At 40.2% G+C, this 22,925-nt stretch overlaps 1 protein-coding gene across 2 annotated transcripts in view; it reads right to left on the minus strand.

Annotated features, from left to right (window-relative positions):
- Positions 1-11,285: 11,285 nt before the first annotated feature.
- Positions 11,286-22,925, minus strand: part of UVRAG (UV radiation resistance associated) — a 496,833-nt gene continuing 485,193 nt past the window's right edge. For both annotated transcript variants that reach the window (XM_077113538.1, XM_077113539.1), the window contains one exon: positions 11,286-13,217. In XM_077113538.1, the coding sequence (XP_076969653.1) occupies positions 12,515-13,217 (703 nt within the window). In that variant the 3' untranslated portion in view covers positions 11,286-12,514. The remainder of the gene's footprint in view (positions 13,218-22,925) is intronic.

Consider the following 22,925-nt stretch of genomic DNA (forward strand, 5'->3'; position numbering starts at 1 on the left):
TCTCAGCTCATTCTAGAGTTTTTCTCAATCCCTTGATGCTGAATCTCAGCTCATTCTGGGATTTCTGTCCCACACTGCCAGGAAGATCCACACCCCTGGTAGTGATGTCCCACGTAGACAGGGGGAGGGTGGTGAGTCTGCTTGCTGTGTTAGCTGGAGAGAGAGGCCACATCTGAGCAACAAAAGAGGTTCTCTTGGGGGTGACTCTAAGGCTTAATTTTAAGTAGGCTTGACCTATCCCCTGTGGGGTTAAGTTTCATATGAACAAACCCCAAGACTGAACAAACCCCAAGACTGAGGGCTCAGCCTACAGCTTTGGTTGTCCACACTGCTTGTGAGAATATGAAGTATTCAACTTAGGGAAGTTGAGTTTTCCCCCGTTCTCACCATTCCCTGAAGGGGGCTTTGCAAATACTTTTCCACTCACTGATCAAATCACTCTGGGATTCATCAGGACATCACCTGGACAAACCAACAAAATCTCATGTCCTATACAAAGTTCCACGCACTTAAGGTGTTCAATCAACTATCTACATAAGTTATATTAGGAGATGCACTAGTCAAAGTATAGATTTGTACCAAATAAACATTTTTTGCTTTAGTCTCACACATTGGTTGAAATTTTAAAATATTAAGTACCAGCTGTTTTCAGCACACTGCAGTAATGACATTCTTTTGTTCTTCCTCATGCAAAAACATTTTTTAAATTTGTACATTTAGTCACTATCATTATACACTCTAAGCATTCCTAGATTACACCATCTCAATCTTTATTGTCTATCTTTCTTTGTGATTTCATTTATGCCCCAGCCCTCCTCCCTCTATATTCTCATATGCAGCTTCATTCAGTGTTTTAACATAATTGTATTACAGTTAGGTAATATTGTGCTGCCCATTTCTGAGTTTTTATATTCAGTCCTGTTGCACAATCTGTATCCCTTCAGCTCCAATTACCCAATATCTTACCCTATTTCTATCTCCTAATGGTCTCTGTTACCAAGTTAATATTCCAAGTTTATTCACTAATGTCAGTTCATATCAGTGAGACCATACAGTATTTGTCCTTTTGTTTCTGGCTAATCTCACTCAGCATAATGTCCTTAAGGTCCATTCATGTTGTTACATACTTCATAACTTTATTCTGTCTTACAGCTGCATAATAGTAGCCATGTTTCTTGATGATGACTGTATAATGATATAGCTTTCACAACGTGACTGTGTGATTGTGAAAACCTTGTGTCTGATGCTCCTTTTATCTACCCTGTCAACAGACGAGTAGAACATATGGAATAAAAATAAATAATAGGGGGAACAAATGTTAAAATAAATTTAGTTTGAAATGCTAGTGATCAATGAAAGGGAAGGGTAAGGGGTATGGTATGTAAAATTTTTTTTCTGTCTTCGTTTTATTTTTCTGTTGTCTTTTTATTTCTTTTTCTGAATTGATGCAAATGTTCTAAGAAATGATCATGATGATGAATATGCAACTATGTGATGATATTGTGAATTACTCTTTATATATGTAGAATGGAATGGGCATATATTAGGAATGTTTGTGTTCCTTTCTTGTAATTTTTCAAAATTAATAAAAAATTAAAAAAAAAAAGGCTGATGGAGTGTGGGAGGAGGGGCCTCTCCCTCCCTGCTCTTGCTCCCTTCTGGGGTCTACACAGGGGCTGGTTTGGGGAAGTCAGTGCCCAGGGCCTACCAAGAAGACCTGGACCAGTCTTCACAGCAGCTCTGTGTCCCTTAGGGTGTCCAGCAAGCCGACCGGCAAGGGGAGAGGTCCAGGCGGGTGGGCCTGCACCAGGCGGGGAGGGGAAGCGCCAGGCAGCCTGCCCCCAGGCTGCTGAGCAGGGCTGAGGGGGAGCCACCCGGGGCGCAGGGCCAGACCCAAATGCCTCACACCATGGCGGGCCACAGAGACTCTCAGCAGAAGCCCTGTACCTGGGGCCAGAATGACAAAAGGCCCGCCCTGAGAAAATGATTCACCCCCAGGGAGAAGAGAAGAACAGCAGACAGAGGGGCTGAGGGGTGGGCTCCGGGAGGATGCAGGAATTTGAACACTTAACCCAAAGAGACGAAGTTGTAAGCAGAAATGGCCGCATTGCCTGGAAATGGCAAGATCAAGAGTCTTCTGCCTGCAGATGAAAAGGAAACTCTTGAGCTGATGGAGGACAGTTAGAGAGAAATAATGGTATATTTCTGCACCTCTGGGTGGTGAGTGGAAATTAAAACTTCCTACATTAGTATTCCTTGGTGCCGTGAAATGTACGTATTCCGCACATGAAGGGGTCAGCACTGAAGCTGAACTTTGGTCCCCAGGGGGTCATCCAGAGGGGTCAGGATGCACTTTTACTGCTAAGGAAAGATCATCCTCCACACTAAGATACAGAATACAATGGAAAGAAAACAACCCTGGACAGGGATGGGGAAATGTCTGAGAAACTGTCTGAGGAACTCTGGCACTGCCCACCTCTCCAGCCCCACCACTCACCTTAAAGTCCTTCGAATGTGCTATGTATTCCAAGGTCTTTGGCGGCCTGCTCCCTTGTCCTGGGATGCACGCTCTACAGTTCAAGTCTTGGTTTACGCGTCACTTCAGGCCAAGGAGTCATGGCCTGAGATCCCAGGGCAAAGCAGATCCCTCCTGTCATACTCTCATGGTCCCCGCTGGTTTTTCTTCATAGCACTGCCTGAGATTTGTTTGGCCAGTGTCAGGCTGATAAGGGGTGTGTGATCAGTGCTAAAAGGATGAATGAATGAAGGTAACTGACCTGCAGCTCTGATGTGTCAGAGACATGACTCAAAGGGTCTGATTTCACGTCCTAGCCAGGAAGCACAGTGATGGGTGCCCATCGTCTACCACCCGTGGCCAGTCCTGTTTCATCTACACCCCACAACACCCCAACCCCTAATTTCAGATACAATACATTCATGAGTAGATATTTAAGTATATACTACTAAGAGGTAAGGAGTTTTTGAAAAGGTAAGCACAATACTATTCTAACACCTAAAAAATTAACTGTAAATCCTTAATATAATCAAACATCTAGAGCATTTAAATTTTAATTGTTCTCTAATATTTTTTGTTGTTTAGCTTACAGGATCCAAACAAGGTTTATAAATGGAATTGGTATTTTTCTTATGACTGTTTTAATGAGCTTTCCCATTCTTTCTATTTGTCCTTGCAATATACTTACTGAAGAAACCAGGTCTTTGGTCCTGTAGAGTTTCCCACTGTCTGGATTTGCTGATTGCATACGTTAGTGGTGTTTACCAGGTTCACTGCCCTCCGCATTTCCTACAAACCAGTAAGCAGAGCCAGAGCAGTATTGCTCAATAGAAATATGGGAATCAAGTCACGTGTATAACCTTTAAATATTTTGGTAGCCGTGTTTTTTTCAATATTTTAATTTTTAAAATTACTTATTTTTATTGATGTATATTATATAGTCACATACCATGTAGTCATCCAAAGTGTACAATCCATTGTTCACAATAACCAGTAGCCACATTTTAAAAAGCAAAAATAAATTGATGAAATTCATTATAATAATACATTTTACTTCACTCAATATATCCAAAATATTAGCTTCCAGGGGGCAGGCTCCCTGTTTTAAGGCATAACTATTGCTCAAGGAAGTCTGATGGATTAGTGTTGGTGTGCTGAGTGCCCACACCAGCTTTATATTAACAGAAAAATTATTATTCACATCTTTCTTTTGTTCTAAGTCCCTAAAATTCAGTGTGTATTTTTCACTTAAACAATCTTAATTTGGACCAGCCGCTTTTCAATTACTTAATGGTCCATTGGCTGTTGTCTACCATAATTGGACAGCACAGTGGCTTGATCAGATCCAGGGATAAACTTGTGGGGAGAATTCTCCATGGCTGTTATTTTCTTCCATCAGGAGGAATAAAATATCTGCTTGTCTCCCTTTTTGGATGTTAGCAGCCATTGATGATTAGTGACTTATATGCACTATTCATTAGGATTTGCAAAATGGTGATAGATTCTATCCCTTTTACAGTTTTTTAAAACTTGGGCCATTTCCTCCTCATTGACAATTTGGTTAACTAATATGCACTCTATATAGGTATATATATATATATATATATATATATATATATATATATATATATATATATAGCAAAGCTAAGTAAAGGTTTGATTCTTTCCTTTTATCTGACAGTTCTTAGAGGGTTAGAGCTGTGTTTAAGGTGGGTTGCTGTGTTTGCAGTGTGGAGAATGGGTCAGGGGGCAAGGGGTGGGGGGCTGAAGGAAGCCTGGGGAGAAGGCGGTGGCAATCCAGGTGTCTCTCCCAGCCAAGTTGAACCCAGGGACAGCTGGCAGACCCTCTCCCCTACACCTCAGAATTCTCCTTCAAAAGGTCCGAGAGGTTCCTAGCCATCCCCACAGGGCTTCTTCTGCCCTGGCCTTCACTGCAGTCAGACCCCATCCCAAGCTGCTTCTCCTCAGGGGCCAGAGGGGAGAGCCTGAAATCTACCACTGCCTGTAGATCGAAATCTCCAGGCGACTCCTGTCTTCTCAGCCCCTCCTCGCTCTCCTCCCCCTGCAACGCTGATGCTTCCACCTCCACTGGAGAGTCCATCTCCTTTCCCTTTCACCTGCATTTTTTTCTGGGACCTTGCTCTTTCCTTGCCCTGTTTTTACCCTGAACCTTCACTTTCTCTTTACTACTGGCTCCTTCCCATTAGCATTATTATAAAATCTTCCCTGAAATATTCATCTCCAAATTCCACCCTGTCTCTCTCCTCCTCTTTCCAGCTAAATTTATCGCAAGAATTGTCTATACTCGTTGTCTTCACTTCCTTGCTGTTTACCTCCACTGCCCACTGTTCCCTGACTTCCTCCCTGCTCCCTCCATCCTGGACATGCTCTCACGGAAGTCACCAAGAACCCACCTCAAGGCTGAACCTTGTCCTCATGTCCTGCAGCCATGACCCCCTGTAGCCTTTCACCCTGTCGGTCCTTCCCATTTGTTGTGGTTTCTCTGGCACTGCACTCGCTTCCGTTTCTTTTTCCATCTTCTTCTTCCACCTTCTTCAGGCCCAGGCTGAAGCTCCTTGGGCCTCAGTTCTAGCCCCTCCTCTGCTAACTCTGTACTTTCACTCCCCCAGTGCCCATCCCTTCCTCCAGCCTTCCCTCACCAGGCTCAACTTGACCACCACCACCACCCCACACGCATTAAGCCCCAGGTCCAGCCACTGCCTCTTGCCCTCTGTACTTCGTTGACTTAGCCACTCACCCTGCAGCTTCTTGAGGGCAGGTGCATTTCTCACCGGAGAGCCTAGCCCAGTGCTTGGCATGTAGTTGGTAACTATGCAGTTGTAGTTGGTAACTATGTGTTGAATGAATGAATGAATGCAGGTCCCTGACACCACCTTTACTCCTGCTTCTCATCCTGGCTGGGTGGCCCTGCTCCCTGTCATCCCTTTGGCCTACCTGGTTAGACACAGCTGTGGGGAATCCTCAAAGAAGCCTTTCTCACTCCTCTGACCCCGTCTACCCTGTGTCTGTGCCTCAGAAGTTACGTGGTTGAACTCGTGGGTTTTTTTTTTTTTTTGCATGAGCAGGCACCGGGAATCGAACCCTGGTCTCTGGCATGGCAGGTGAGAACTCTGCCTGCTGAGCCACCGTGGCCCGCCTCCTATGGACTTTTGATGGTTATGTGGCATTTCCGACAGTTGTAAATGCACCTTTCTTCCCCTCTGGAAACTTGCACCACTCCCCACAATGCACTGCTTATGAAGCGCTGAGTTTTTCCACCCCCTGGGCAGAAACATCCTCCCAGATTGGCTCTTTCTTCTTAGTGAGGAAGAGCAGCCTGCAGTTGTCAGGATGTTTAGATGAGTGAGGCAGAGGGAACAGGCTGTGGGCTTCGCTAGGGCTTGCAGTGCCGAAGAAAGAGCCCCTGAGAAGAGGTCAAGGCTTGGTCTGGCCCCAGGTGGCCTAGGAATCTGCATGATCTGGGGCTGGCCACTCCTCCCCACCTTGGGGGTCTCCTGTGGTTCCTGTTAAGCAGCAATAGTAATACCTTGCCCACATCTTCCAAGGCTTGTCACTGGGATCGAATGTGATCATGCAAGAGATCAGGTTGGAACAGGGAAAAGACTGCACACTTGCAGAGTCGCTGCATCAGGGAGAGAAAGCAGGCACCCAGTGCAGGGCAGCAGAGGCTCAGTGGGTGAATAGCTGAGGTTTCCCAGCTGATAGTGGCCAATCACTCAGGATGTTTACTAAGAATCTATATAAAATCCTTCAAACTTGCACCTCTTTTTACTGTTTACCAACACAACCAGATCCACAGACTCATTTGATCCTTGGATAGTTCTGCTTCTAAAGGTTACCAGTGATTTGTGATGCCTACTCCAGGCACACTGGGTGTCACAGAGCTCCTAGAGGACCACGAGATAGACACAGGTGCAAGTCATAAAATCCTGGGCTCCATACTCTGCCTCATTCTCCCAGTACACACGACATGAGCACTTCCTGTGTGTGCCATGGAGGGGCTTAGGCAGGGCTGTGGGCAAAGCAGACAAAGTGACTGGCAGTTTCTGGGAGCAGAGGGTTTGGCCCTGAGGTCAGCAAGCCCTGGTCTGGAAGCATCTGTTCCATGAGAGAAGAGACATATTACTTATACATGTGGTAACTTGGGAGCCTTCTCACATCACAGTAATAGAGCGTGGCTGAGCCCCTGACCCATGTGAAAACACAAAGTGATGCTGGTTTCTTTGAGAAAGAAGGACCTCCCTATAAGTAAATTAAAACAAAACAAAACAAGTTTTCATGTAAATTTTTGAGAGAACAGTTTATCTCTTAAGGCACCAAAACTTATTTTACCCGCTTTGAATGATATACTTGAAATATTTTATGCCTTTTCCCATCAAACTAAAATTAATTTATCCTTATCTGGATGACAGAGCTATCCTTAGGAAAAATAAAGACACATTCAATGTGAATTTTTAAAGTTAGCTGTTTTACTGATTTTTGTTGTATATTTTACAAGCCCTTGTGTCAAGGATTTTGAGTAGATGGCAGGCTGGTAGCTGTTCTGCTATACACAAAACCCTGACCAGAAGCAGGCTGTCACTAATTGGGTTACCTTCCAAATTCTTCCCAAACAGGCAAAGAGGGCAGGTGAGTCTTTCCCTTTCCTTCCATTCTCTGGACCCCAAGGCAGTCTGAGATGGAATTTGAAGAATGAATTCAAATTTGCTCAGAGAGCAAGCGGAGACTGTCCAGGCCCAAGGGGGGACCTGAGCAAACTCTTGGGCTCAGAAAAGTTAAGCACCTTGCCTGACCCATCCAGCCAGTGGGGTGGCCATCCTAGGATCTGAATCCCTTCGATTCATGCTGTGTGCTCCTCCTTGAAGCTCCCCAGGCTAGGTCCTTCCTTGGTTCTTGCATTTGCTTTTTAGAGTCAGGTATACATTGTTTCTGCCCATACCTCTCTTCTACCTACCCTCTCTCCATTTTTTCAAAAAATATTTTTATTGACAAATCTTTACACACACACACAATCCATACACAGTGTACAATCAATGGCTCACAAAACCACACATAGTTATGTGTTCATCATCTTGTTCATTTTTAGAACATTCCTTCACCCCTTTTTAATTTGCTGCTTCTGATTTAATGGAGACTGAGAAAAGCTCATTAGACTTGTGTTTCATATAGACCTACCAAAAGGATCTGAGCCTGCCTCTCCCTTTGGTAGTTCTGTGCTTGGGCTTGTCTATAGCTATGCCACCAGCTAGCTGTCTTTTTCATTTATATTTAGATTCATGACCACTCTTTTTCTGGATTGCTGACATTGCCAACCTCTAAAATGTGTGGAATTATTTTATAGACAGATTCATTTACAATCCACAAGGCTGAGCTGTCTACCTACAAAACTGAAATTAAATGTGCTAAGAGAAATTTGAAAAAAAAAAGGGAGAGAGTTTCTATCTACTTTAAGCAAATTCAAAAGCTCTGGGCACTAATTCAGCATTCAATGAAAAAGCTAGAAGCTGGGTTAAAGAGTATCTATGGATGAGGTGGGCCTAAATAAGCTCATCCGTCAGGTGCTAAAACACATGCAGTTTAAGCTATGGCTTATAGGCCATGCCTCAACACTATTTCCATGTCGCCCACCACCAAATACCTAGAAATAATTCACATTTGTTTAGAGTATTTTGTTTTTTTTTTCAAAAGACTAGTTTCAGCTCTGGTTACACATATTCAATATGTACAGAATGAATATTTGTATCATCCCACTCAAGAAATCCTCATTGAATGAGTAACTCCTCCCAAAGTACACGATGTTTTGTAAAGATCATTGTGTTTTCATAAAAGTGTTGATCTCTTATAACCCTCTCTTCAACTTGGGGGTTGGGTGATGAATATTATTCCTAATTCACGGATTAGGACCCAGAGTCAGAGAGGTTAAGTGGTTTTGCCCAAGTGATAGCACAAGAAACCTGATAAAAAGTCTCAGGCATCCTTTCCATCACTGTGAAGCAGCCTCCTACAGGAGCAAAGGGGAATGAACATCGAGTACTCAAAATGTTGCAGACCCCATAAACGCGTAACTGAGAACGGTGGTATTTTCTGCAATTTTTAAAAATTGATTAAAAAACTGTGGTCCCTGCAAGTCTAATGGCTTAACCAGGTCAAAGCTTCAATATGTCAGAGTTGCGGACAGGAGAATGGCTGCCACATGCAGAATCAAGCTTCTAAAGAGCAGGTGCTGGTCACACTCCTGGGAATGGCAGTGTACCTGACATTAACAGTCCAGTTAGTTAGTCAATATTTGCTTTGAAGACATAAGGGACACTGGGATGCTCCTCTTTCTCAGACACAGATATTTTTTCCCCCCAAACAAAAAAGGAAAGTAGATTAGACTCAAGCAAGGATCACTGGAGTCCAGCCTCACCTTGGCTATTAGTCATAATTCCTATCTGAACAAGCTACTTTTCTGTTTTAAAACCTGGAAAAGGTACCTATCAGTTGCCCACTATATGAATCCGAATCCCACCAGTTGGCATCTAAAGTCCTTCTCTATCCATTTGCAAGTCAAAGTTTCTCCTTTTGCCTTTCTTCACATCCACTCAGGCTCCAAGCACAACGAACTCCTTGCTATTTTCCAAATATACACTAGGCCCTGCCTCATCTCTTGGTCTTTGCCATGTTGTTCATCTATCACATGAATTTTTACATAGTTTTCATTTGCATTACCTCCATGACACTTCCTGATCCTTGAGTCAGAATTAATAGCTTTCTTTGCGTTCCATGGCATGGCTATCTACCTCTCCATCATAGAATTTATCACACTGATTTTTTTTTTCCTGCATGGGCAGCACTGGGGATCGAACCCGAGTCTTTGCATGGCAGGTGAGAACTCTGCCTGCTGAGCCACCGTGGCCCGCCCCACACTGAATTTTAAATGATTGTTAACATAGTTGTGCCCTCCACTAGAGAATGTGGCAGAGGTCATGGCTTATTGATCTCTGTATTAACCTTGTTTAGCCCAATTCCTGGCAGAGAGGAAGAGGTCAATAAATGCTGACTGGCTGGCTGATTGTCTAAGAACCAGATTTTCATAGTTTACTTGGTTTCAATATGAAATTCAAAACAATGAGGACAGGACTCAAACATAGAAGGGAAATAACATACACTTTTACCTCTGAAAATAAATATTAATCAATTTTATTTTATAAATACAGATGCTGAGTTTTCTTGCAATTACCGACAGATTATTTTCACATGCCATCTATTGTTGGCGATGGATTAAAAAATTATTTAAATAACCAGTTAGATCAGGATAAATGGGCACCATTAGTGCTGTTATAAAAATATAACTAGATATAATCTTCCAAAACTAATAATCCGAGGGAAAAAAAGTCTCTGGAATTTCTAAAGTGGGTTAGGGGAAATGGAAAGAGAAAACACAATTAAATATTCATTTGATAACATTTGCTGGCTGTTAAAAGTGTCTCAGCTACATGAAAACTGAAAGAATTCTTAGCAGTTCAGAAATGGATAGCAGTGTGTTTCCATTTCAACTTATATCCTCAAAGCAAATTTTATTTTTTTGATGATTTACAAGACTAGTTAAAAAGATTAGTAGGAGATAACAACCCCTTCCATTTTTTCACCTTGGCTACTTTAAGCAGAGGCAAAACTAATTCTGTAGCTTTGGAAAATGAACAGTTATTCTCAGTGACATGTAATACTGTAGGTTCTAGACAGATCATGGCAGAAACTGCAGAAACAAACCAACTCAAATGAAAATCCCCAAAAACCAAATTAAACAAACCCAAACCTAAGTGGTGTTTTGAAGCATCTATCATTGGAAAGCGTGGATCAAGGAAATGTGTAAGTATCTTCTGATCAGTTCTGAGCAATCTGATCACAATCAATAGCAGGGTGCCATATTGTTTTAGCAAAAACCTGTGAACCCCAGAATTAGAGCATCCACAAAGCGGAGACTGATAGATGGAACCAAGAGCCCCATGCTCCAAACTGTTTGTGTGGAACTTGAGATTAGCCATAACCATGTGGCCCTACTGCTTTGTGGTGCCAGAAGCCAGGCTGAAGGGCCTGCAATTGAATGTTCTATCTTTGAATTTGGCATGAAACTTGAAAGTCCACTCCCACATCTGGGGAAATCATAAACCTCATGTGATTTATTTTTCATTCTTCAATATTAACACAGTCCAATTTTTCAAAACCTTGTTTTTTTGGTGGCTATTACTTCATTGGAAGACCCCTAGAGGCCGGTCTGGTTGTATCTAAGACTGTATCTACCTCCACCTTCTTTAACTCTATGACCAATGGTATACTACAAAGAGATCATGACCCTACATATGGCTTCTGTTCCAGATGGGAGGAACTTCTTCAATCACCCAAGGGTTGGACAGGTCTGCTGTGCAGTAATTCAGTGAGTTCTCTTTACACAGACAAAATCAAAAGGAACTATTCCATCTGACAATGTAGTTATAAATTAAAATTGAGCCCAGGAGTGTTTGGACAAAATATGAAAATGATTATGAGACATATGAATTAAATTGTTGTGTAGGAAAAATGCAGCTACCAGAGAAAGATACATGTGAAGGTGTTTGTGGCTACACACAACACGTCAACTCAAGTGAAGTCAACACCATTAGCTTAAATACAGCCATGGTTTTTTGTTCAGGCTAGTTTTGTCATGGCATAACATAAGGAAATGTAGATTCAAGAGGAATTTCAAAGCTGGAAAAAAAATGAGATCAGGTGAAGTAAACTCAATTTTTATTCTTTTATATAATACATGGATATATGGATAAATTGTCCTTAAACAGCTTGCAACCCTGAGGTGGTATCCTTGGGTACATAAAATATAAAGCAACAACAAATGAAATCTGAGCTCCAGGAATGACAAGTGGAATTCAAAAACATAATTTCATATTTATGCAACTGTGCACATACCAATAGTATTCTATGCCTCATCTAGTCTCCTAATCCAACTACCTCAACTGCCTTGCAGTTTGAGCCCTAGACAGCTTGACTCTCTATATCTATTTAATCATTTAAAATGCCTTCTTTCGGACTGAAATTCAATAAATTAACATGGATTTACATACAGGGATCTTGTCTGGTGAGTGCATTGCCAGAAAGCATGCATAGTTTTTTAATACAGCATTTGCCCACATAAAATCTTCATACTCCAAAAGGGAATGGAAAAGTTACTGACTGCAGCAACTTTGGGGTCCTTGAGGGACCCCTGGGATCCACCAGGTAAGGTTTTTCATCTAATTTTTAAGGGCTACATCAAGGGTATGGCTGATTAGAGGAGGTGGAAGGTCATGGCTACTGGTAAAGAACCAGTGACTCTAACGTCTTTAGTTTTCAGGACGCATAACCCACCCACTAAGATGGGGAAACATTGGGGTTTACAGATTTATTGTGGGGTAGGGGCAGAGATGGAGAGGGAAGGGAAAGACAAGACTAAGTATAAGGAGGCTACTGTGCTTCTTATCCATTAAACTAATGGCTGGCCCAAACCCCTTCAGTAAGTGGTGGAAATGTATTTCTGAATATTCAATTTTCCAAGAGTTTTATAAACTATGGTGAAGGCAAATGCTTATGAGAAACTAAAGATGAGTTCATTATATTATTCATATATTATCATCTTCCTTCTGAGGATAACAAAGTGTAAATAAAAAGCAGTCAAATACCTGTAAGGTGACTCAAGCTATAAACTCTTTCAATTCAGAGATTGACTTTTGCCTTAAAAAAAACTGTAAGGCCTGAAAAGCAAATCTTGAAAGCAAAATCTAACTTTTTCTGGCCCACTGATATACAATGATCCTGAGTCCTTCCTCAATTCACACAGTATGTTTTTCTGAGGAATATCCTCCATTAATATTCATTTTGTTCCATAATTACTACAAAGGGTAAATGCAGCTTTGTCCTCATTTAGGCAGTGACTCTGCCCTGGTCCTACTGAGCAAGTATGTCTGCTCACTTATCAGAACTCCTGCGTGGCCTGCGGAAGCTGGATACGTTTTCATTCAGTGCATAGATCCTTCGGGAGAACTCTTCAAATTCTCCCAGAACTTGCTCATCACACTCCACTGCCACAGCACTGTCCACTGGGATGTAGTTAAAGGCTTCTAGCTGATCACCTGAGGTGAAACCTGTGGCTTCCAGCCCGATGATTTCTTCTGCTTGCTCCACAGTACAGCAGAGTTCAGCTTCTGAGACTGAGTGGAAGTCACTTGGAAGTTGGACATTTGCGGAAGCAGCCTGCTCATTGGGTAGGATAGTGCCATTTACTGTGGCAGGATGTTCAGAGAGAGCTTCTCCTTGGTCTTGGCTAGTGTTCACATTCACATGGCTTCCATTTAAGCTGTCACCCAAATCTACTCCTTTTTTTGTGTTTTCTTTGGAGAAGTCCAAGGAGGTATCCAAGGAGGAAGACAGAGATGCTGTCTTTCTCTCAGACTCTCCCATGGAAGGGATAGTAGTTACGGGGTGAGCTAACGCTGAGTTGTAACTGGGAGGGGGAGTTTTGTACTGGAGTCTTTCATTCTCTGAGCTGGCTCGCTTTCGGTGTCCTTTGTCTGGTGAAGGGATCCCCCCAGAGAAGCCCACATCTGCACCCCCATATACGGAGCTTTGTCTTTTTGGAACAGGGATTGCACTGGAGGTATGATGTCTGTCACTAGAAGACAAAAAAAACAAGAAGTTACTCTCTACTTCAAAACTTGGCTTAAGCCTTCGGGATCCAGAGAAGTAAAACAGCATATTTAGGTTTGAGGTAATAAAAATAGATAATCAATCATAGAATTAATTGTAGTATCCAAATGCAAGAAACAACATGAGGCATGCTGGGAGCTTCCTTTAAGAACAATACAGACATACTGAAATGCATTCAGAGGGGAGAATGAGAGTAGGAATAAGGGATAGAAACCATGTCATTTGGGGAAGTGTTGAAGTGATTGGAGGAACCAGATTTGGAAAGAAAAACACCTGAGGGGAATAATCAACTTCTTATGTATGAAGGTCCATCAATATTTTTATTCTTGTTATTCTTATTCAATTCTTTATCTTCACAATTCTTTATCTTCAATTCTTTATCTCCATCTGGCAGAGAAGTTAATGACTTGCCCATGGTAACTCAGTGAGGTAGGGGCAAGGTGATGAGGACATGGCTTGGTGACCCACGGCCATTTCAATACCACAATGCTTAATCACCCTGCATTAAAGAACTGGCAGAAAGGGGTCCAGGTGTATTTTATTTTTTAATGAGAAAATTAATTTTGGAAGTGACTTCTTCTCTTAAGGCTAGTCACACACATGCTTTACAATACTCGTGTTTTTGTTTTTTTTTTGAGCCTGACTAACTTCTCAAGAAGATATCTTTGGGCCAGAATAATAACCACTCTTCAACTATATAGAGCTCTAGAGTTTATGGAGTAATCTCATATACATAATTTCACTTAGTCCTCACAAAAGCCCTATCAGGAAAGCAAGGTTTACATTATTACTTTTATGTCTGAAATAATAAATAATAATCAACAGAAATAGAGTATGCAGATCCTGGAAATGATGGTCACCATATATACTGTACTAGTCATATCACCCCGAGAGTACTGATTACATTTGCAGATATTACAGTTGCATGATGATTGTCAGTTTCAATGCACCTACATTAATAAACTGTGTCCATAGTCAGAGAGATGCACAAACACAAGATCCATCTCATGTATGTTCTTCAGATGAGGAAACACGCACAGAGAAGTAAAGTGGCTTGCAAGAGGGCAATCAATAGACCACAGGACAGACCACACTGAACCTATATATTCAATCAACAAATAGCTATTACATATGCTGGGTGTTTCCCCTTCCCTGGAGAACATAGACCAGACCCTGCCTCTGAGGAGCTTCCAGTCTTGCCACAGAAAGACATACATAATTTTTTTGGGGGGAGATGCATGGTCTGGGAATTGAACACGGGTCTCCCCAACAGAAGGCGTTCTACCACTGAACCACCCGTGCACCCAAGACATACATAATTATTCAGATATTACATTTTCAAACTACAATAGCCCTGAAAAAGAAAAAGGATATAGGGCTCCTTCCACCTGTGTCCATAGTTACAAGCTCTGTGTCTACAGTTACAAGCTTTAGACCCAGCTCCCTACTCCTTCCTTCTTCCATTCTTGGGATTTCTCAGAATTTTTCTGATGCTGGGTTTTACCTATAGTCTTAGAAACCTAAGTAAGGGTTATTCTTCTTGAGGAAAGGTAACCACAAATCTACGGACCTATCAGACTGCCTTGCCTGGCTGGCTGTGTGGATGCCAGGAGAGATTTCATAATTAGAGGTGGTCACTGAGATGCATACAGAACCAGGCAAGTAACCAGTAAATTACTGTTTTCAGTTCTCAAGAAAGACAAAATGAAACATAGCAAAACCTGCTGGCTTTAATCTGGGTTTTCAGGTAACATCAAAACTTAACAGTAATTGGATAAGCTACACATTTTTGCCAATCTTGTTGTTTCACTCTACTACTTGCTGACAGCGTACCTCTCTAAATGATTTTGCAGGGCTGCTAGGTTATCAAACAAAAACAGAGCACCAGCAGCACCCACAGATAAGTACTCTGAGTAGACAAGCTAAGCTCTCAGTTGCTACCTCAGCCAGCCCAGGAGGAGTGGGAAGGGCCAGGTGAACAGCGCGGACAACTGAAGGTGGATATAACTGATATTGCAACTAGAGACCTTACCGTCTCATAGATATGAAGGGTGAATGATTTGACATACCCCACCCCTCCTTCCCACATACACATACATACCTGGGAATCCTACTCTACTTCCATGTTGGACTTTCAGGTGGATTCTGGATGGGTTGATAGAAGGCAGGGCACGAGGAAAAGGCCTGGGCACTACAAGCAGTGCTGACTATACAAAAGGAAGATGGATTTTTGTGGGCCTCTATCATTTTGTGACTCTCTAAAAGCTCTCAACTTTTACAATAGAAAATCAACGAAGCACAACATTTTCTTTCTTTTCATTTTCAATGGGAAGGAGAGTACCATTTTCCTGAGTATTGATTATGTACTGAGCACTGAGCAAGGTCCTTTGCATACAGAGAACCCTCACATTTACCCGTAAGAAAGGTAGGTAGGTTGGGAGAGTTATTTGGTTTTTTCAAGACTGCAGAGTCCACATCTGAGCTAGATTCAATTTGACTTCAGAGTCCATGTTGCCTGCTCCATTTCATTTGATAAGAGTATGAGCGATATGAGAGAGACATCAAGTTAAATGCCATTATACAGCTTTCTCATTCAACCCTCCTGAATTCTATCTAAAATTTGGGAAGTTACTCCTATTTTAATGCATAGAAATTAAAGCTTTGAAAGATGGAGACTCTGGTTGATTTTGTGACATTCTTCAGTTCCCTTGGATTTTTCTTAGAAATCAGGTAATGACAGTACTAGATACAACTTGGAAAATCCAAGTGATGATAATCTGTTCCCTCTTAGGAACAGTAAGAAAATGAATTATTTTGGATAGATAAGAAAGAGGTCTACATAGCTATTTATCCTTTTATCACCACCTTTTGTCTTTTCTTTCTTTTTTAGCCATGTGAGATGAAACCTTTTAAAAATACTTATTAAAACTTTTGTTACAATCTTAAATGGAATAAATTGAATAATTTATTTATTTTTTTGATGACTATGGGCCATCAATATGAATACGTATCATGAGCTACGACACAGTAACGATAATATGATATTTCAGTGACATATATTTCTCAGGCCATTAAATCTGAAACTTCTTAAGTCTGTGCCAATAGTTTTTATGTTTCCTCTCTCCTGCCTACAGTAGCTTCTCTTCTCTTTGCTTTGCTTCTCATTTGTGCTCTTGTAAAGCAGGTATCAAGAACTACATATAAAATGAGAGTAAACAGTATTTGATAGGTCAGGGGATGTGACCTATTTTTTTTATTACTTCCAGAATCTTAACTATGTTTCAGATTTTCAGAGAGCTGAGCCCCAAATAATTGAAATATTAAAGGATTACATTAAAATATAGAGAAACACATGAACTTTAAAATTATTATAATCATTTATACTTATTGGAAAACTCAAAAACTATAAGACATTTAAAAAATTAAAAATAACTCACAATCCTATTACCCATCAAATAACTACTATTAATTTAAAATATTAGCTTTTCAGACTTTGATTTTATTTGTGTTTACATAATAGAAAACAAACCAACCCAAAGTTGTGTTTGTGATGTACATATACATCTACTTTTGAATGTTATTAAAATGTCTTGGTAAACCTAATTTTAAATGGCTGCTGCATTGAATGGAATACCATAATTTACTTAATTATTCCCTTATTTTTTTTTATAGATTTAGGGTTTTTCTAAAATTTTACTATTAAAAAATTAATGAAAATGGTCTAAAATTGGTTGTGGGGATGTATACACAACTATGTGATGATACTCTGAGCCAGTGATTGTATACTTTGGACAGTTTGTATGGTGTGTGCATATATCACAATAAAATTGCATTTAAATAGAATCAAGTTTCTAGAAATAAATTGAACCAGGAATGCAAAGGACCTGTACTCAGAAGACTACATAACAGTGCTAAAAGAAATCAAAGAAGATCTAAAATAGGTGGAAAGACAGTCCGTGTTTATGGATAGGAAGGTCCAATGTAGTTAAGATGCCAATTCTATCTCAATTGATCTACGGATTCAATGCAATACCAATCAAAATTCTAACAATCTACCTTAAAGACTTGCAAAAGTTAGTTATCAAATTCATTTGAAAGGGAAAGAGACCTCAAATAGCTAAAAATAGTCTAAAAAAGAAGACTGGAGTGGGAGGACTAACACTTCCTGGTTTTAAAGCTTGTTATAAAGACACAGCGGTCAAAACAGCATAGTACTGGAACAAAGACGGAAGTATTGACCAATGCAATTGAATCGAGGGTGCAGAGATAGACCATAAAATCTACGGTCAAATGATTTTTGATACAGTCTCCAAATCCACTAAACTGGGACAGAATAGTCTTTTCAGTAAATGGGCCTGGAAGAACTGGGTATCAACAGCCAAAAGAATGAAAGAGGACCCCTACCTTACACTCTATACACAAATTAGCTCAAAGTAGATCAAAGAACTAAAAGTAAGAGCCAGTATCATAAAATTCCTAGAAGAAAATATAGGGAAACATCTTCAAGACCAAGTAAAAGGAGGTAGCTTACTAAACTTTACACCCAAAGCACAAGCAACAAAAGAAAAAATAGATAAATGGGAACTTCTCAAATCAAATGCTTCTGTGCCTCAAAGGACTTTGTTGAAAGGTAAAGAGTCAGCCAACTCAATGGGAGAAAATATTTGGAATCATGCATTGGATAAAGGTTTGATATCCTGTATACATAAAGAAATCATACACAACTCAACAACAAAAAGAACAAACAATCCAACTATAAATTGAATACATATGAATATGAAAGATATGAATAGACACTAGATTTGGAGGCACAGAGCTTCAGGTTCAAGCAACCAGAACAAGTCACCATCCACTGCAAACATTCTTACCAGCTGTTTGCCTCGAGTGGACAGCTCTTCCAGCTTGGCCCAGGTTCAAACCGGAAACCTGGAAACCGGACACTTCGGGCTGAGTTTAATGGTGCAAGGAATTTATTAAAAAACAACAACTCAAAGATATCATAAGTACAAATTTACTAGGCTATGGTTTAGTGAAAAATGGCATAGATCATTCAATAACTGAACTGTACTGGGGACTGTTAAACTACTCAATAATAAACCTTTTGCTAAAAGCCATAAAGGATTTTCCTATGGATGCAAACAATAGCATGATGTGGGGAATCCAAGTGGCCTGGAGTTCAGAGTCAAGAAAGACAGACTGGTTTAAATTTGGCTTCTCTGGATTAATTTTTCTCTGATCTCTGTAAACTGAGATGATCAATTTCTTTCTCATTCTGTGAGTCCTTAGTTATTATAGTTGGTTACCTTTTCTTATCTCTTCAGTTATATCTGGTGATGAGAAACCATGTTCAAAGACCTAGATTCTTCTAACTCTGCCACTATGATCCTGTCTATTTGAAAATAAAACTTAAGGTCAAATTCATAACTTAGTTTTATGACTGTAGGCAGTCACTTATCCTCTCTGTGATCCAGTTTCCTCCTTTGTAAAATAGATCACTGAATAATGGTGAGGATTAAACTGAAATAATGCACTTAAAATCCTAGGCAGAATGCCTGCCTAGTGCCTGTGTTGATGGCAATAGTAGCTGCAGTTGTGGTTGCTGTCACTATTATTAGCCTTCATAGGATTCAAATTGCAAAAGTATTATTTCCCATTTTACAAAAGGGGCAACTGAGGCTCAAAGACATTAATGTCTTACATAGGAATGTAGGGTAATAGGTAGCAGATGAAGGCCAGAATCTAGATCTCCTTCCTTTAACTGCTTCTTCTTTACAAAACACTGTTTAAAGGAGGAACAAACAGAACACTTTTCACTCATACCCATCTCTGCCTCTGAATATCAGGGTGCTACTGCAAGAAGCAGATAGAAAATTAAGGCAATTGTAAAAGAGTTTTGGAGAAAAAGTCCATACTAAATCAATCCAAAGATTTATTCTGCCCAATATGACACACCCATCTAGTTTTTTTAAAAAATTAATTTATTTTTTATTGGAGGCCTGGTAGAGCGAAGGATTTGAATAAAATAGAAATGCTTAAACTGCCCTACCAACTGCTCAGGGACTACAAGAACTTCCCAGAATCTTTTGAGTTACATTCCAATTGTCCCCAAGCCCCTGATGTATCATTTCTCTGTATGAATTTAGTTTCAAGGAGAGAGAATTTGTCTATTTCCCCAACCTAAAAGAGGATGACAATGTTCAGAACCCTTATAATCATAATACAAACACTTTGCCACAAAGCCAACCTGGGTAACGTTAAAATCCAGTTCACTCCACTCCACCATCCTTGTTCCCTCCATTACCCACTCTTCCTCTTTATGCTGGTTCTACTGCCTGAAGTTACAACCTCCTTCTAAAGAGAAGGGCTTACAGAAAACAAGGTAAGAAAGCACTGGTCCAAAATGTGATTTACATTTCGACATCTCCCATGTGTAATATTCTAGACCTATCTAACACTATCATTATGAAATGGGGGACAGTGGTGAAGACCCTGCTCTGAACCTTTATTTCTTCTTCTGTTAAATGGGTATATCCAGCTAAAAGTTATTGCAGTAAGGATTAAATGAGATACAGAAGTAAAGTCCTTAATATAATGAATAGTTACTTGATAAATTATTAATAATAAAGCAACAATAACTATATTTATGAAGTACTATGGGATAAGCACGTGGTAAACAGCTTCACAGATGGTCTCACTTAATCCTCACATCTCTGTGAAGTATTATGCACATTATTCTCATTTTACAGTTGAAGACACTGAGGCACAGAGGTTAGATAACTTGCCTAAGACTACAAAGCCACTAAATAGAAATTGCAATTTAACTCAGGCAGCCTGACTAAATAAATGTTAGTTCTCTTCTCTCTCCCAAACACTAGGACTTTTAAGTTTTTTGTTGTCACAAGAGCACCTACACTTGATCTCTACTTCTATTTGAGGGGGTATATGAATCAGAAGAATACTCTAAATCAAGTAGATCCTCTACCTTTCCTTTCTTCCTGCCTTCCTAAAGTTTGTGGGTTTTTTTTTTGACATCGTAGGATTTGTTATACTGTTAGACATTCAAAGTGTCAATTATGAACAAAAATCAATTCTACCACAAAATGATGTAAATGTAGAAACTTCGGGAAAAACGAAATAAAAGAAAAATGTAAAGACTTACCACATCAAGAGAGTCCTGAAAGCTGGGGTGGGTTTTCAGCTATTTGAAAATATGTATATATATTTTCTATTTTCTTTCAGGTTCACTTGTGCTTGTTTTAGATGTCTACAACCAGATCTCACACCATAACGTACTAGTAAAGAGTACAATTCACAGTCTCAAATATGTGTCTGTTCCTCCCTACAAAATGTTTCCTCTGAGGAACATTACTAGATCACAGCTGGTTAAAATACTAAATCTTGATTGTCTGGGTTCTGGCCAAAACCTACAGCTACAACTCGGTGGAATAAGAGTATTTAAAAAGAAAAAGAAAAAAAAAAAAGAACTTTTAAACATTTGATCTTCTTCTCCCCACCCCCCCACCTTGTAGTAAGCTATGACCTCATGGCAGTAAGACCTCTACATGGATGTGTTTAAGTTGGTTTACAGCCATTAGAAATGTTTGAAGCTCTATGTGCTGCTCTGCGCCAATATCCTGTCAACTGTGCTAAAAAGCAATAATAGTTTCTCACCTTCTTCAAGATTATTGCTTAAATAATGCAGAACAAGGACAGGGCTGCACAGAGTGCCAAAAGCAGGTTGCCAAGGGAAAGCTGAGATAGAATTACATCTTTTTGGCAGCTAAGAAATTATGACATAAAGCTAGTTTTTAAAAAAAACTACCTTCATAAATTAGGCTACTATCCTTTTTCAAAATTCAGCAAAGGGCAAGGTGTTAATAATGGGGTAGCATATGGGAACTCTGTATTTTATGCATGATTTTCCTGTAAAACTACAACTTCTCTAATAAAGTAAAATTCAAAAAAATTCAGCAAAGGTTGGGGTTTATCTTTCTTTTCCCTCTCTCAGATCAAGCAAAAACAGAGCCTCCTTTTGGGAAAGCCAAACTCAACAGCTAGATCTTATCTCTCAGGAGGAAGATGGGGTCAGTAGTTGAAAGTATGCAGTCTCCTAGCCATAGTCAAGCCATCTAAAGGCCTCTCCCCATTAACAGATAAGTGTAAGTGCTTAATCTTTACACTGGATGTTAACAAAAACATGAAACAAAACAAAAAATAGAAACAAACCAAAAGCCAAAAGCATAGGCTGAAATCTGTGCCAATGGTCACTGTTCCCCTGGGCTTAACTTGAAAGTTTCCTGCCAAAGTCTGACTAAATAAAAACAGAGCATAAAAAGGTATAACTGAACAAGGGAGCCTTCAGATTTTATTCAAACTACACAGAAATGGAAAGATGAATTTGTGAAAGAGAAAGTTCTTGAGGCAAAGGACAAAATAAGCAAGCTGAGGAAATTCAGTCGCCCAGCCTATGATGTGAAAGCCTGGCCATCAGTCTTTCACTGCCGCTGGGGACAGGGCCTGTCCCTAGCATGGGCCAGTGGACAGAGTGGGAAGGGGAGCTGGCAACTCAGAGCCCATCTGGAGGCCAGCACTGCCCCAAGGCTGAGCTTTTTGGTACTGGGGAAAACAGAGTGATCCTTCAGAGAGACAAGGAGAAGTTTCAGGAGGGACTAAGTCAACCACTTCAACCATCACTTTTCACCTCAAGAAATCACCATCCAAATTAAGCACTGAAATCACAGTCAGGCAACAAATATTATGAAGACTGTAAAATGGTCTGGAGAAACAGACATAGCCCATCTTGATGTCATTTATACATAGCGTAAGTAACATCCTACAAGGGAACATGTGAAGAATAGGAAAGAAATGCCAGGGGTGATACCTGGGGACCCCTCAGAGTGTCTGGACAGCACTTGAAACTTGGGAATAATAAACTGTTTATGCTGAAAACTAGAAAAAAAATAATGATGTATCAACTCTATCTGTGCCAGGGAAACCAGAGGAAAAGCAATCTCACAGACCCTAGTCCCACAAAGAACTCAATAGGGAAATTAAAAGCCTGATCAGAGACTGCTTTCAGAATTTTTAAACTAGACTTGCAAGGGAGCCAAAGGAAGTTTTAGACACCTGAGACCAACGACAGGATCTGTGAAACTGAGATTTTGTAAGATACCACTAAAGCTGAACTACCACCAAATTTCTAATAAACTTGGACATGAACTGAACCATGGGGATTTCATTGTTTGTTATTTTAAAAGAAAAACAGATAGCTCTTTAGAGATGCTGGAGGCCTTCAACAGAAATATGTTATGCTAGCTGCCATTTATTTAGTCATTACTTTGTAAGAGACTAGGGGACTCGAAGGGTAACCTCCTGGGAATCTTACCTTTTGTAAAAGTTCTCTCTACTACTAAAAGAGGCTTAGTATGAAACTGTATCCCTTGTAACAGAACATATTAATAAATTAACTATTTACTAACTTATTCAAATATATATTGAATATTTACTACCTACTGGTCACTGTGCTACACTCTGGGGATACAATGATAGAAAAAAAAAATCATGATTCCTGCTTTTGGAGAGCTAAAAGTCTCATGTGTGTGTGGGGCAAACATTTATCAAAGAATGACAGACATCAATGTAAAATGACAACCTCTGACAAGTGCTATGCATG

The sequence above is a fragment of the Tamandua tetradactyla genome, chromosome 8, assembly GCF_023851605.1.
Source record: "Tamandua tetradactyla isolate mTamTet1 chromosome 8, mTamTet1.pri, whole genome shotgun sequence".
In the NCBI taxonomy this organism is placed as follows: domain Eukaryota; kingdom Metazoa; phylum Chordata; class Mammalia; order Pilosa; family Myrmecophagidae; genus Tamandua; species Tamandua tetradactyla.